We start from the raw sequence: 17,527 nt of genomic DNA on the forward strand, positions 1-17,527 counted from the left end.
ATGCAGACATTTGATAAAAACTCTTGCATTCAAGTTGACTGACCATCTCAATACCAATGTTTTCAACTCCAAGGCTTAAAAGGGCCTGTCCCAAGGAGAAAAAGTATTAGCTTACCTTGAAACTAAAACACATGAGGGGAAACTGAACAGTCCAACCAGTAGAGTATGATGAGCTTAGCCTGCTACTTTGTTTACAATATTTTGAGGCTTCAGCCAGACAGCTGAATTTAAGAGGTGGAGTTATAATGAACAGTAGGCTATAATCTGCATAAAGTTTGCTGTCATGAATATCAGACATGTCAGTATATAGAATGTATAAATAATTACATAATGTGTGTGTGTTTCAAATAAAGACAAGCCTTAGGCTACATCTTGTTAAAAAATCATTCAAACTATATGAAAGGAGAGCGATAAAAAGGTGATGCAATGAAAAATATGGGTGGACGACCTACATTTTGTGCTGGTGCACCATCCCTGCCAAATAAATAAAAAGATTGTTGAAATCATCAATGTCTTCCCTCTTGCTTTATCAAAATCTCAACTGTAGCTTAAAGTTTCCTCAGACAATAATGTGCTTTATGTGAAGTTAAAATCAGTTTGTGCATTATTACATGATAACTATTCTCTAAATACTCTAGCCTAATTGTGGATGATTAAGCTATATGCTGAAATATGTTTCTGGAGTGTTAAAGAGTAAAATAAAGAATAACAACAAGAACCGTACCGAACCGAAAACCGTGACCCTAAAACATGATACGAACTGAACCGTAGATTTTGTGAACTGTGCCACCCCTATTGACTAAATAATAATTTCCTTTCAGGCTCTCTGACTGCAGTATCACTGAGAGAAGCTGTACAGGTCTGGCATCTGTCCTCACCAAAGCATCCTCAAAGCTAAAAAATCTAGACCTCAATGACAACAGTATTGGAGATATTGGGGTCCAAGAACTGTGTCGTGGACTGGGTAACCCAAACTGTGCACTGGAGACACTCAGGTAAGACATTTTAGTATTCCTCAATAAGAAATTTCAGTATTCCTCAATGAGACATTTCAGTATTCCTTAATAAGACACATCATACAGCAGTGATGTTGTCCAGTGTGTGTGTGTGTGTGTGTGTGTGTGTGGGGGGGGGGGGGGGTCTTATCATCACATACTGTAGCAGTGATGTTGTCTGTTGTGTGAAAAGATATTGTGTGTTTTCTGGTGCATTGACTAAATAATAATTTCCTTTCAGGCTCTCTGACTGCAGTATCACTGAGAGGAGCTGTGCAGGTCTGGCATCTGTCCTCACCAAAGCGTCTTCAAATCTGAAAAATCTGGACCTCAATGACAACAGTATTGGAGATATTGGGGTCCAAGAATTGTGTAGTGGACTCGGTAACCCAAACTGTACACTGGAGACACTCAGGTAAGACATTTCAGTATTCCTTAATAAGACATTTCAGTATTCCTTAATAAGACATTTCAGTATTTCTCAATAAGACACATGATACAGTGATTTTGTTGATGGGAGGGGGGGTCTTCACATATCAGTGATTTTGTCTAGTGGGGGGTGGGGGTCGTTTTTTATCACATAGCAGTGATGTTGTCTGTTGTGTGAAAACATATTGTGTGTTTTTTGGTGCATTGACTAAATAATAATTTCCTTTCAGGCTCTCTGACTGCAGTATCACTGAGAGGAGCTGTGCAGGTCTGGGATCTGTCCTCACCAAAGCATCTTCAAAGCTGAAAAATCTAGACCTCAGTGTCAACAGTATTGGAGATAATGGTGTCCAAAAATTGTGTAGTGGACTGGGTAACCCAAACTGTGCACTGGAGACACTCGGGTAAGACATTTCAGTATTCCTCAATAAGACATTTCAGTATTCCTCAATGAGACATTTCAGTATTTCTCAATAAGACATTTCAGTATTTCTCAATAAGATACATGATACAGTGATGTTGTTTTTTGGGGGAGGGGGGGGGGGGTCTTCATATAGCAGTGATTTTGTCTAGTGGGGGGTGGGGGTCGTTTTATAACATAGCAGTGATGTTGTCTGTTGTGTGAAAACATATTGTGTGTTTTTTGGTGCATTGACTAAATAATAATTTCCTTTCAGGCTCTCTGACTGCAGTATCACTGAGAGAAGCTGTGCAGGTCTGGCATCTGTCCTCACCAAAGCGTCTTCAAAGCTGAAAAATCTGGACCTCAATGACAACAGTATTGGAGATATTGGTGTCCAAGAGCTGTGTAGTGGACTGGGTAACCCAAACTGTGCACTGGAGACACTCGGGTAAGACATTTCAGTATTCCTCAATAAGACATTTCAGTATTTCTCAATAAGATACATGATACAGTGATGTTGTTGTTGGGGGGAGGGGGGGGGGGTCTTCATAGAGCAGTGATTTTGTCTAGTGGGGGGTGGGGGTCTTTTTGTCTGTTGTGTGAAAACATATTGTGTGTTTTTTGGTGCATTGACTAAATAATAATTTCCTTTCAGGCTCTCTGACTGCAGTATCACAGACAAAGGCTATGCTAGTCTGGCTTCAGCCCTGAGGTTAAATCCCAAATACCTCAGAGAGCTTGATCTCAGAGGAAATGATCCAGGGAAATCTGGAGTCAAACTGCTTTCAGACCTGAAGGAGGATCCACAGTTTACACTGAGAAATGTCCAGTAAGTATTTCTGGAAGAACATTGGACAGTCCAGTTGTGTATCAAAGGTTGTCAAATGCTTCACATGGATATATCAAGCTTGTGAAGATTCAGACTGCTTGCTGTTGACTTTGTTGTGGTGGAGACACCTTCTGTAGAGATTCAGTTGGTCTGTAATGAATATGATATTTGAAGAGACAAGATGAGCTTAGGGCCTGCAGAGAAAACTGAATCTATAAGATTTAAAGCTGCAGCACCAGGCCAAGCAGATAAAATGATAACACACACATAAATGGGTAGCAATGCACCCTTTCCCCTGAAAACAGCACATGTAAAAACAGCTAATCATTTCATTATTTCTCGATTGTCTGTCTCGCCAAAGTCTTTATGTCTTTCAATGCCCACATCAGTGATGATTATGTCAGGTGAGAAGAAAGGTTTGTTGTCCTCCTTATTTGTCCAGGTTCCTGAAGAGTAGTGCTGCTGAGGAAGCCTGTGCTGCTGTGGCTTCAGCTGTGGGTTCAAACCCCTTACTCATGACTGAGCTGGATCTGAGTAAGCGCATACAAGGAGTCTTGGGAGTGACTCAGCTGTGTGCTTTACTGCAGGATCCCCACTGCACACTGCAGACATTATGGTTAGTGGATGTTGTTACATTCACTTCACATAAAACAGCTGGGGTTGAAGGTGGTGTTGCTGATGTTGTTACAAAATCAATCATCGTTGTTTTCTTAATTACATTTAATTATCTGATGTGTATCAGTAATGATAATGCAGCTGTAGCAGCAGCTGTAAAGGGGGGTGAGTGATGAATCTGATGTGTATCAGTGATGATAATGCAGCTGTAGCAGCAGCTGTAAAGGAGGGTGGGTGATGAATCTGATGTGTATCAGTGATGATAATGCAGCTGTAGCAGCAGCTGTAAAGGGGGGTGAGTGATGAATCTGATGTGTATCAGTAATGATAATGCAGCTGTAGCAGCAGCTGTAAAGGGGGGTGAGTGATGAATCTGATGTGTATCAGTGATGATAATGCAGCTGTAGTGTAGTAGAAATATTTTATCATTTACTTTAAACATGAACATCAGCTTCTGTTCACGCCAAAACTTGTCAACCAACTAACCATGTGACCTTTTGAACATATGTTGATGATGCAACCTTGTGACCGTGTGACTGATCATTGTTGATGAGGCCTTTCTTCTTGATTCAATCAAGAGGAGGCAAGGCCTTTAAATGCAGAGAGAACACACTTATCGTGAGACCTAGTAGGCCACCGCCCTAAGTGGTGTGCTGCGCTAGGTCTCCGGCCGTAGTCTTGAACTGTTTGTTAGCTAATAAATGCCTTACCATGCTTTATAATCTCTGAAACTGCCTTTGTTTGCATGATACTTAATTTTCTTATTTCATTTGGCGCTGCGGAGCAAGGGTCCTCAATCTCTGAGCGGATGGAAACCAAACGTCGCCATGGAGGCCACAAGAGTCAGATTTTTTTTGGGAGAGAGAACTTGGTCTGCTGGCGGCGTTTGGGGCCCATCGTCAGGAAGCAGGACATACGAACCATGAGCAGATAGATGGCAGTCAAGGGACCTAAAGTGTGGTAAGATACTGAATTTACACATTTAAAGTTGTGTTTATAATTCAGAAAAGGCCTTAAGCCCTATCCTTAGACGGATAGGCCTAAATTTCAATTGTGTAGCGTGGACTGAATTTAGCATAGTCCAACGTGTAATTTCTATTTCGTGAAAATTCCTGCAGAAGACAATTCCCGTCAGAGTGGAGAATTGTAGTGCATTCCTAGGCCTTCCCTAGAAGACAATTCCCGTGAGAGTGGAGAATTGTAGTGTGTTCCTAGGCTTTTCCTAGAAGACAATTTCCGTGAGAGTGGACATTGTAGTGAATCCCTGCCCGGAGAGGGTGCAGAAGATATTTCCCGTGAGAGTGGTGAAATATAAACGTATGCCTGCCTAGAGAGAGTGCAGAAGACAGTTCTCGTGAGTGTGAGAACTGTGGTCCGTCCAGCGCGCATGTTTTTATGTATGTGTAAGCTTTGTGTTGTGTGTATTAACTCTAAGTAGGTTGTTTATGCTTCTAAGCATCTAGGCTGTGCAGATGTTGATGGTGTTTGTGTAGGCCTAACTGATCTGGTGTAGCACTTTTCCGACGTCGCGCTCTTGCGAGCGAAATAGATTTCTTAATATTATTATAAACTATTATTATGTATTGTGGCTTTCATTGATGACTGGCAATAGTGCAATGCCGACGGGCATTTGTGTCATACGACACAGAGAGAATATGCTGGTGTATGTTTGTGTGTGAATGTAGCCTATGTAACGTTACGCTTAGTGTCTGTGATTTGTGCCCATACATTACTGGAAAATGTAGACGAGAGTTTGATTCAGATATGAGTTTTTCGAATGTTGACACTGTGCGATGGTAACCTATACAGTATGTATATTTTTTTCACCCTTTTTAACATATTTCAAACAGTTTGCAAGCATAAACAAACTATGCTGCAACAGTAGGCTATAGCCCAAACCTTGACTGATTAATTTGTTGTGCTGAGTCAGCACTCAGACTGTTGTTTCACCTTTTGTTTTATAGTTTGGAGTTAAAATACCCATACTCAAAGCCATTTAATGTCAATTGCTTTATGACTGCCATGTTTACCCTAAATTAGAGAATGATAACAATAGTTTTAACATGGAACATATTTTTTTTGGAGAGAGAGAGACAATAGGTGAATAGCACTAGAGCAATGCACAACACATTCATTTTATTCAACAAACACATAACACATTGACTAAAGATTTCTATTTCCCATAGACATCTATTCCATCTTTTCTATGTTATTGCCTGAGTGACGTTTTCTATGTTCAGTGTTATGTGCTACAACTAACATGATAAGTGTGTCTTGTCTTGTTGTCTTGTCATTTTTTCTTGTCAATATGGGCCCAGGGTGTGTGAATGTGTGAGTGTTTGTGCAGAACATGTGTATGTGGAAACTTGGTTTAAAATAGTAATACACAGTTTTGCACTAAAGGGAATTTTTCAGTTAGGCTACTGCAATGGTTACCATAACCGTGTTTACAGTTCGATATGGGTAACACGGATTTAATTTCTTTAGTGATCTACAATCACGTTTTTTTGTTTTGTTTGGTTTGTTTTTCTATAATGGGTTTGAATACTGTTTTTTATTAATCTCTGCCATGTCAAAGCAGGTTTTGTTGTTGATTTGTATCTTTATTGTTGAACTAATGCTTAATGCAATCAGGACTGACAATTGTTTTTTTTTTTTTTTTTTTTTTTACACTTGTCCCATTTGCCTTTCCTTTCATGTGTCCTTGTCATCCTGACCAGGGCATGCCCCTTTTAACTGCTGATTTATTTTACTTTCATTGGAAAACAATTGAACAGTTCAGTGTTTTGTCGTTTCTTTGATTGATTGTTATTTTGCGATTATTTTATTTCATCTACAAGCTGATGGTATTTAATGTCTACAACCAGAACCTCCCAATGTTAGGCCTATCTTCTTTCACACAACGACATTGTTATATACTTGCTTGTTTTGTTATCAATTCAGAGGCGGATCTGGCGGACAAGAGTGTGCCGCAGATCCGAAGGGGGATGGTTGATAATTGATAACAATGACGTGTTTAGATCGCCTGTTGAATTAGTTTTGAGGACTTGGGCTCCTCAAGGAATGTTGCTTCACAAGATAATACGGATGAGATGTTTTAATTTAATGAGATGCTTACACTATTACTGCCATCACTAGAAATGTTACCACTATCACAGGGAGTGTTTACATTATTACCATTTAATTTAAATGAACTAAGTAACACTATTATGTCCTGAGGTGTGACAAGCCTCAAAGTTCATGTACTGTATTGTTTGCGTGTTTAGAATTTTAGATAACTGAGAAGACGGGCCTGACTGCAGCTGAGGTCGGCTTTGAAAACATGTTACAGCTAAAACCTTTTGCTCCAAGCTATTTTCAAGATCTGTTTCAGACATTAAGCAAAGCCAGAGACCCAGGGACGTCCTGAACGCACATCCCACCTCCTCCGCTGGCGCCTCATGGTTGGAAGAGAAGTACGATGGTGAAAGACACAGCTTATCAAAAGGGGGACAGGACGAAACCCTTGATCCCAAACAACACCCTGAAGACCCCATCACACTTCACCGTATCCTTGGGAGAGCTGCAACACATTTGGAAGTTCTGTTTACCTCTCCACAAAGGATCTTGGACACAACATCACAAGAAAGATTGGATTACTTTACAGTAGTGGACTTGCTGTGGGCAGAATAACCCCAAACAGCAAGGATCCGGATAGCCAGGTGGTCTACCCTGGTTTTCAGACAAATACACTGATTTGACACATACACATTCCACATGTATGCACCACACGAAGAGGAAGAGACAAACACGATGTTCCCACACCTATACACGTTCTCCACATTTACAGTATGCACCACACGAAGAGGAAGAGACAAACACGATGTTCCCACACCTATACACGTTCTCCACATTTACAGTATGCACCACACGAAGAGGAGACAACTTGCTACGGTTGCCCAACAACACACCCAAAGACAACACACCCAGTTGACCCAAGTGCTTGAGTGCTCGTGAAAGACTTGAGTTGAAAACTGGAATCAAGGAAGATGACGCGGGCCATGAAACCATCAACCACCAACGACCGTGAGGATCACAGAAAGAGACTTTTGAATTAACTCTCACGCTGCAGATTCATCAAGGATCGCAACATTGCATGAACATTTCAACATCAAGGCTACATGTTCACATTGTGCACTCATAAGGCTCAAGTTTGGAACAACGCTACGTTTGTTTATTTTCTGTTTTTTGTTTATTTTAGCCGTGGCCTGGGACAAATTCTTAACAGAAGAACTGCCGAAGAAGTTAGGGTTTTGATTTTTGATTTTCTATAACTGGGCAACAATTCTGACAATTGCCAGTGATTTTGTACTGTACAAATGCATCATCTGTCCTAGTCTATATCTGTGGAACAAACAGCAAGGATCCAAACGTTTTGACATAAATTGTACTTTAATAGTGGACACAGACGTGCTTCCCCGATTTTTTGACAAAACATTGAGTGAGGAGAATTGCTTTTGTGTCCTGGAAATAGCTCTATGTGTTATTACACAACTCCTCTGTGAGGGGTCGGTCGCCTCTATCGATAAGCCACATTTGCTTTTATTTTAACCAGTTTTATTTTCCACATGTAAGCTATCCTGTGTTTCATGTTTGAATTGCTTTAAATATCACCAATGTATTGTCATTATTGTGCTTCATGCAACCTGCATTTGATTTACGTATTGTGTGAAAGTGTGAAACTTTCAAATGGGGGAAATGTAGTAGAAATATTTTATCATTTACTTTAAACATGAACATCAGCTTCTGTTCACGCCAAAACTTGTCAACCAACTAACCATGTGACCTTTTGAACATATGTTGATGATGCAACCTTGTGACCGTGTGACTGATCATTGTTGATGAGGCCTTTCTTCTTGATTCAATCAAGAGGAGGCAAGGCCTTTAAATGCAGAGAGAACACACTTATCGTGAGACCTAGTAGGCCACCGCCCTAAGTGGTGTGCTGCGCTAGGTCTCCGGCCGTAGTCTTGAACTGTTTGTTAGCTAATAAATGCCTTACCATGCTTTATAATCTCTGAAACTGCCTTTGTTTGCATGATACTTAATTTTCTTACTTCAGTAGCAGCAGCTGTAAAGGGGGGTGAGTGATGAATCTGATGTGTATCAGAGATGATAATGCAGCTGTAGCAGCAGCTGTAAAGGGGGGTGAGTGATGAATCTGATGTGTATCAGTGATGATAATGCAGCTGTAGCAGCAGCTGTAAAGGGGGGTGAGTGATGAATCTGATGTGTATCAGTGATGATAATGCAGCTGTAGCAGCAGCTGTAAAGGGGGGTGAGTGATAAATCTGATGTGTATCAGTGATGATAATGCAGCTGTAGCAGCAGCAGCTGTAAAGGGGGGTGAGTGATGAATCTGATGTGTATCAGTGATGATAATGCAGCTGTAGCAGCAGCTGTAAAGGGGGGTGAGTGATGAATCTCACAGATTGGAAATACGATTTGTTTTCATGAGATGACATCACATTAAAAACTGCTGAATGTACAGTATATGCTACTTCACGTCGTTGGCAGTAGTCTTTGCAACACACACAAGAATACGCACGCGCTCACACAAACACACACACACACACACATGCAGACAGTGGCGGCGCTAGAGATTTGTTTCTTGCAGTAAAAACAAATAATACATTCTGACTACGAAATACACCATTTCAACACAGTTTTCTGAGGGACAGACATACCAACAGAGAAAACACAGAGCTGTAGCAGCCCCTAGCTACCTCCTGGCACCGCCCATGAACACACACACACACACACCACTGAATTTAGTCACTCATCTGCACACAATCACAACACACACACACACACACAAACACACACACACGCACACACACACACACACACACACACACACCACTGAATTTAGTCACTCATCTGCACACAATCACAACACACACACACACATACACACGCACGCACACACACACACACACACACACACACACACACACACACACACACACACACACACACACACACACACACACACACACACACACAGAGTATTGTAAATGTGACAGTAATGTTGATTGTCTAAAGGAAATGAAGATGAAGTATTTCTCCTACTTCTCTCTACAGCCTGTATAAGTGCCGTATTGGAGAGGAAGGCTTCAGAGCTCTTGCATCAGCACTGAGATCAAACCCCTCACACATGAGAGAGCTGCAGCTGAGTGAGAATAAAGCAGGAGACTCAGGAGTGAAGCATCTTTCTTCTCTTCTGGAGGATCCCAACTGTAAACTGGAAAAACTACAGTGAGTATCACAAGACCAAATACTGAGTTGCTATCAGTGAAAATGACACACATATACACATGTGTACACCACACACACACACACACACACACACACACACACACACACACACACATACACCATTAACGCTCACTGACTCACTCACTACAGTAATACACAGATCACTGATTCATTCTGTCACACAGTCAAACAAACACACATTCACCACTGACTCTTTAACTCAGTCCCTCAATCAAACACACACACACACACACACACACACCAAAAACACACACAGACACGCAGACCACTGACAATGATGCTCTCGCTCGCTAACATATGTACACAAATCTCTGACTCACTCTGTCACACAATCAAACAAACACACACACACACACACACAAACACTCAAGCACACACTCACACCACTGAGTCACACTCAAGCACAGTACTCTTTTCACACACACATACACACACACACCAACCACTGACTCAATCACTTACTAACGCACACAGACACACATCACTGTCTCTCTCACTCACTCACAGACTCAGCCCTCTATACACACACACACACATCACTGTATGTCTCTCTCACTCACTCACAGCCCCATACCTTCACACAAGCACACACACACACACACACACACACACCACTGACTCACTCACTAACACACACATACACACATCCCTGATTCATTCTCACTCAAAAAAAGCACACACACAAACACACACACACCACTGACTCAATCACTTACTAACGCACACATACACTCTTACAGTAACTGACATATTCTGTCACTCAGTCAAACTATTTATTCTACACAATGTGCTGTTTACAGCAGAGCAGTGTGATGCAGTGGCGGCTGGTCATCAACATTTTTGGTGAAGTAGACCGACGCGGTTGCGGCGTCGGGACCTCGAACGTGCATTATTTTCCTATAGACGCACGGCGCGTCGTTGATTATCCCTTACATAACGGTATATCGTTCAGCCTTACTCACGGTTCTTCCTCACATTCTACAATTGAAATGTCTCCTTACCGTAGCATCAACGAGCTGTGTAATTTCCACAGGAGGATTTGGTCTGCCCTCTGCTTCCACTCGTAATTTGTCCTCATATGAATATGACTGGAAACGAAGCTAGCTACCCTCCTAGCAAGCACTACCCTCCTAGCTTGTAAGGGCTCTTGCTAAACAAATTATATTAGGAAACAAAAAAGATATTCTATATATATCTACACAGAAAAATAAAGATATGTCTTATGAAATGACTGTTCAACAAATGATGTGTTATTGTTGCTGATTATGAAGCTCTCCTAAATCGTCGATGTCAAAGTCAGTTAACGATAGTTGCCTTATGAAGGCGTTGACTGGCCAGAGTATTGTGTCAATCATATTCAAGTGACGGAAGTGCAAAATTCTAGCCTATCAGTCACTGATTCACGGGTGGGACTTATCTGCCATAAGGATCCATTGAAACGGGAAAAAATCCACGAGCCGCGGGGGGTTTCACTCGATTTACATTGAAGTCAATGGAAAAAAGATATCGATAGTAGTGAAGCAAGAAAATCGTCTGATTCACTGCAATTGTCTGTTTCACCGCGGGTGTGGGGATGGCGCTGTTGTCACTCACAGAATTGAATTCAGGAAAACATCTCGTCTTAATGACTGTCTTTCGGGTCATTCCACGTCAATTCAACAAATGCCTTCTGCTTGACCATCTCAGATTTCCTTCAAAATTTTACCACCTGAAGAGTAACCATTTAAACTGACTTAGCCAAAATATTAGATTGGTATACCTAATACATCCAGAGAAAAACGTTTTTGAACATGGTACCCCCCTTCTGATTTTTGGCACATTGGCGCCCTCATCTAAATCTGCAGCAACGTTCAGATGTCATTATCTCAAAAAGTGTTCCAGCTAAAGACTTCAAAGTTTCTGGGAATAATGATTGCTACCTATAGATTCCACATATTCATTCGTAGGCTGTATGTATTGATACTGACTGTGTTTCAATCTTGTGAAATCAGAAGAAAAATGGCAGATTTTTTTTCAACCCCCACATTGGGTGCTCCATTACACAATTTGCAAACAAATGGTTATGTCTCTCTACAGAAGTGTTTAAGCTGTCTTTGAAAAAGTAATTAAGAGGTGTCTATATTGCTTTTTTGTTGGAAGTATTGTAACACAAAACTGAAAAATAATCAATTTGGATGATATTGTATCTCCCCATTACAGAGGTATGACACGCTATACCAATGAATTGAACACATCTCCAGAAAGAGTATGAAATGGGCTTTCAGACTGTGAAATTTCAAGATGGTATTATGGCTGCAGTTATTAAAAAACATTTTTTTAAATATTGGTCTATTACAACAATTAGCGTTGCTTTTTTGTGCTATTATTTAATGATTTCATAATCCTTGTCTTATTCCTAAGTATCAGATGTTTATGTCTCATACTGTTAAACATTTATATTTTCATTTACTTGCTGAGTGATGAAAAAATATTTCCTGTATTTCCGAAATAAATTGCTGCTGTCACTATTTAATGCCACTAGATGTCACTGTTCATGGATATCAGCAATGTGTTGTTATAGTACACCAATATTTCAAAAATAACATTTCAATAACCATAGCCATAATACCATCTTGAAATTTCACAGTCTGAAAGCCCATTCCAATATCTTTCTGGAGATGTGTTCAATTCATTGGTATAGCTTGTCATACCTCTGTAATGGGGAGATACAATATTATCCAAATTGATTGTTTTTCAGTTTTGTGTTACAATACTTCCAACAAAAAAGCAATATAGACACCTCTTCATTACTTTTTCAAAGACAGCTTAAACACTTCTGTAGAGAGACATAACCATTTGCCAAACATTTTGTTTACAAATTGTGTAATGGGGCACCCAATGTGGGGGTGTGAAAGAAATCTGCAATTTTTCTTCTGATTTCACAAGATTGAAACACAGCCAGTGTCAACACATACGACTTACAAATGAATATGTGGAATCTATAGGTAGCAATCATTATTCACAGAAAAAATGAAGTCCTTAGCTTGAACACTTTTTGAGATAATGACATCTGAACTTCGCTGCAGATTTAGATGAGGGCGCCAATGTGCCAAAAATCAGAAGGGGGGTACCATGTTCAAAAATGTTTTTCTCTGGATGTATTAGGTATACCAATCTAATATTTTGGCTAAGTTAGTTTAAATGGTTACTCTTTAGAGTTTAGATGGTAAAAGTTTGAAGCAAATCTGAGATGGTCAAGCAGAAATTTTCTCTAAAATCCGTTGAATTGAGGTGGAATGACCCTTTCTGTTTCAAAACAGTGAAAATGGGATTATTCTAAGTTTTTTTTTTTTTTTTTAATGTTTACTTTTTTTTGGTGAAGCACTGCTTCACCTGTAGTCTTATAGAAGCCTCCTCTGGTGTGTGTAAACTGCGTTGTGTGTGTGTGTGTGTGTGTGTGTGTGTGTGTGTGTGTGTGTGTGTGTGTATTCTACACAATGTGCTGTTTACAGCAGAGCAGTGTGATGTGTGTAAACTGCGTTGTGTGTGTGTGTGTGTGTGTGTGTGTGCGTGTGTGTGTGTGTGTGTATTCTACACAATGTGCTGTTTACAGCAGAGCAGTGTGATGTGTGTAAACTGCTTTGTGTGTGTGTGTGTGTGTGTGTGTGTGTATGTGTGTTCTACACAATGTGCTGTATAGAGCAGAGCAGTGTGATGTGTGTAAACTGCATTGTGTGTGTGTGTGTGTGTGTGTGTGTGTGTGTTCTACACAATGTGCTGTTTACATCAGAGCAGTGTGATGTGTGTAAACTGCGTTGTGTGTGTGTGTGTGTGTGTATTCTACACAATGTACTGTATACAGCAGAGCAGTGTGATGTGTGTAAACTGTGTTGTGTGTAGGGATGTAACGATTACCAGTGTGACGGTAAACCATGATAAAAATGTTGACGATAACAATTACCGTGTTCATTTCGAATATCATTATTATCACGGTTGATACTACGGTGTGGTAACCGCGTGTTTAATTCCTCCCAGCTTCATCCGAGCCTGCTTTTGACACAAGCTGAAGGCTACTATGAAACAAAACTTTACCTTACTAATTCTGTTGTCTAATTGATGGATTTAACCATGATTCGGATAAGGCTACACCTGCTTTTAAAGGGCGCAACATTTTCATCCCAAAACGTGCGCTGTATCATGTAGTCTTTTTATGTAGGCCTACACGTTCACATTGAAGTTTGTATGTTGAGCGCTGAGTGTCACTCATTGGATCTAACAGATATACCAAACTCCAAATCATAAGTTAAGCTATAAGCAGCCAACATTTCCAACCAAGGAAAAAGTGAGCACAATGCCACGGTAACCTACCTACAGTAGGCTATGGAATTTAGTTCATTTAGGCCTACTGTAGTGTTTAGTTCAATTTCCGAAAAAAGCTACACAGCAAACTTTTACATCTTGAGGGAGTTCCATCAAGGTAACTATCCCGTTAGCACGCGTCATGTCTATCATTAATGTACAGTAGCCTAGTGCTCACCAAAATCATAGAAGTTAACATTGCAAGACACTTATCTTTTCTATGATCCCAGCAATATTTTCTTTGACTTGTTATTTTTTTGAACATTCATTTTATTCAATGAAAACGGATATCCTTGAACTATGCCTGACTACTTTCCTAAAACCGAATGAAGGTTAATATAATAACCTACTTCACGTATCTCTTAAAGTGACAGGCTCTCAATTAGACCTACACAACATTAAAGTCATTAAAGACAAGTGTAATAGTTTCAAAAATCAATATGAAGTATTCAAATTACTGAATATGTTTAAGTAATTATGCAGATCCTAACATATTCTAAACTAGTAGCAAAATATATAAAGTTTATGAATTCAAAATATGCAATAGAAACAAGACAAGCCATTTTCTGTGTGTGTGGAGGGTTGAGCAGAGACTAGGATTGCCACTGCTGTGAATGATCGGTATGCTGCTGAAGGCAATAAGGGTTTGCCTATATTTTTAATGTAATAAACACTGTCACACTTTTTAAAACTAAAATATTTCAGCTTGTCTACATAAGCGCTTTCTTAATATATAGTACAATACTGCGATAATACCGAAAACCATGATAATTTTGGTCACTATAACCGTGGGGTTGAATTTTCATACCGTTACATCCCTAGTTGTGTGTGTGTGTGTGTGTGTGTGTGTGTGTGTGTGTTCTACACAATGTGCTGTATACAGCAGAGCCGTGTGATGTGTGTAAACTGCGTGCGAGTGGAGGAGACACTGCGCATGACACGTGTTGCATTTTGTGCAGCTTTGTACACGTTGTTACTTAGGCGTACTTTACCAAAAATATATATAATACTTCTGATTATGGCATAGTTTTCTCCCCACCCAGTTAGGCTGTGATTATGAACGTGCCTTGCCATAGAGAAACACATGATAGCGTTGAAATTATGAACATGCTATGCCACAGAAAAACATGTGGTTAGCTAAATTAAGTTATTATTATTATTTTGATGTCACTTCATCTGTTTATAACCTAGAAGGGTGTATTTAGTGTCAATGGATAGCTCTGTGTCTCCTCTTTCATCTGACATGCGTACAATGCCGTCACAGGTTCACAAGTAGCCTATTTCCATTCAAGTTGGTTTGCAGGTGAACACAGAGCAGTATAGACTGTAAATATGATCCAATTTGATTTAATTTCATGATTTGTCTCGTTGGAAAGCCCCACTTCTGCTGTTTGGTGCAATAAAAGTCTCATCTCACTGCAACTAGTAATCGCAGAGCAATGTAGCAGAGAAGATGCACTTTGGGTCTATCGGGCTCTAAGGGTTAATAAAGTAATGATAAAAAACCACAACTGCTTGATCAAGGACCCGACCCGACCCGGCCTGAGGATAGTGTTACAGTTTCATACTGCAGTATAACAGTTGAAGGTTTCAGAGCTTTAGCATCAGCACTGAGATCAAACCCATCAGCCCTCAGAGAGGCCCGAGGATAGTGTCGGGAAATATGGGCCCAACCCGGCCCACAGGCTCAGTCAGAGAATATAAACTCTAACTCACACTCCCCCCTTCATTTAGTCACTCATTTACACACACACACACACACACACACACACACACACACAACACACACACAACACACACACAACACACACACACACAACACACACAACACACACACACACACACACACACACACACACACACACACACACACACACACACACACACGACTCATTTCACTCATTACACCATGTCATTTCATGTAATTTAGTTTATACACACTCCATTACACACTCCATTACACACTCCATACACACTCCACACACACTCCATACACACTCCACACACACTCCACACACACTCCACACACACTCCATTACACACTCCATACACACTCCACACACACTCCATACACACTCCATACACACTCCACACACACTCCACACACACTCCAAACACACTCCACACACATTCCACACACACTCCACACACACTCCACACACACTCCACACACACTCCATACACACTCTATACACACTCCATACACACTCCACACACACTCCACACTCACTCCACAAACACTCCATACACACTCCATACACATTCTATACACACTCCATACACACTCCACACACACTCCACACACACTCCAAACACACTCCACACACACTCCACACACACTCCACACACACTCTATACACACTCCATACACACTCCACACACACTCCACACACACTCCACACTCACTCCACACACACTCCACACACACTCCACACACACTCTATACACACTCCATACACACTCCACACACACTCCACACACACTCCACACTCACTCCACACACACTCCATACACACTCCACACACACTCCACACACACTCCACATTTACTCCACACACACTCCACACACACTCCATACACACTCTATACACAGTCCATACACACTCCACACACACTCCACACACACTCCACACACACGCCACACACACTCCACACACACTCCATTACACACTCCACACACACTCCATTGCACACTCCATACACACTCCACACACACTCCATACACACTCCATTACACACTGCATACACACTCCATACACACTCCATTACACACTCCACACACACTCCATTGCACACTCCATACACACTCCATACACACTCCATACACACTCCATACACACTCCATTACACACTGCATACACACTCCATACACACTCCATACACACACTCCATTACACACTCCACACACACTCCATTCACACTCCATACACACTCCATTACACACTCCATACACACTCCACACACACTCCATACACACTTAATACATACACACTCCATTACACACTCCATTACACACTCCATACACACTGCATACACACTCCATACACACTCCATTACATACTCCATACACACTGCATAACACAATCTCTATACACTTTTTAATGTTGTCCCAGGTAATAATTGCTGCCCTCTTTGTTTAGACGACACAATCACAACACACACACACACACACTCGCACACACACACACACACACACACACACACACACACACACACACACACACACACACACACACACACACACACACACACACACATAACACACACACACACACACACACACACACACACACACACACATACACACACAGTGTATTGTAAAAGGAAATGAAGATGAAGTATTTCTCCTACTTCTCTCTACAGCCTGGATGGCTGCAGTATTGGAGAGGAAGGCTTCAGAGCTCTTGCATCAGCACTGAGATCAAACCCCTCACACATGAGAGAGCTGCAGCTGAGTCATAATAAAGCAGGAGACTCAGGAGTGAAGCATCTTTCTTCTCTTCTGGAGGATCCCAACTGTACACTGGAGAAACTACAGTGAGTATCACAAGACCAAATAACACACACACACACACACACACCACTGACTCATTTCACTCA

The 17,527-nt window shown here is 40.9% G+C and overlaps 2 protein-coding genes and 1 long non-coding RNA gene across 3 annotated transcripts in view; all 3 read left to right on the forward strand.

Moving 5' to 3' along the window:
- LOC134059637 (NLR family CARD domain-containing protein 3-like) overlaps positions 1-17,527 on the forward strand; it is a 150,585-nt gene that overhangs the window by 30,744 nt on the left and 102,314 nt on the right. The gene's annotated exons all lie outside the window — the stretch shown is intronic.
- Positions 1,679-2,618, forward strand: LOC134059792 (uncharacterized). The gene is made up of 3 exons (XR_009935073.1): positions 1,679-1,828; positions 2,102-2,275; positions 2,483-2,618. It is a non-coding gene; the product is annotated as an uncharacterized LOC134059792 (long non-coding RNA).
- The window catches only part of LOC134059786 (ribonuclease inhibitor-like), a 17,135-nt gene continuing 3,240 nt past the window's right edge, over positions 3,633-17,527 (forward strand). Inside the window, exons 1-3 of the mRNA XM_062516290.1 lie at positions 3,633-4,231; positions 9,395-9,568; positions 17,291-17,464. Coding sequence (XP_062372274.1) covers positions 4,206-4,231; positions 9,395-9,568; positions 17,291-17,464 — 374 coding nt within the window. The 5' untranslated portion in view covers positions 3,633-4,205. The remainder of the gene's footprint in view (positions 4,232-9,394; positions 9,569-17,290; positions 17,465-17,527) is intronic.

This window comes from Sardina pilchardus, chromosome 16 (genome assembly GCF_963854185.1).
Source record: "Sardina pilchardus chromosome 16, fSarPil1.1, whole genome shotgun sequence".
Taxonomy (NCBI): Eukaryota; Metazoa; Chordata; class Actinopteri; order Clupeiformes; family Clupeidae; genus Sardina; species Sardina pilchardus.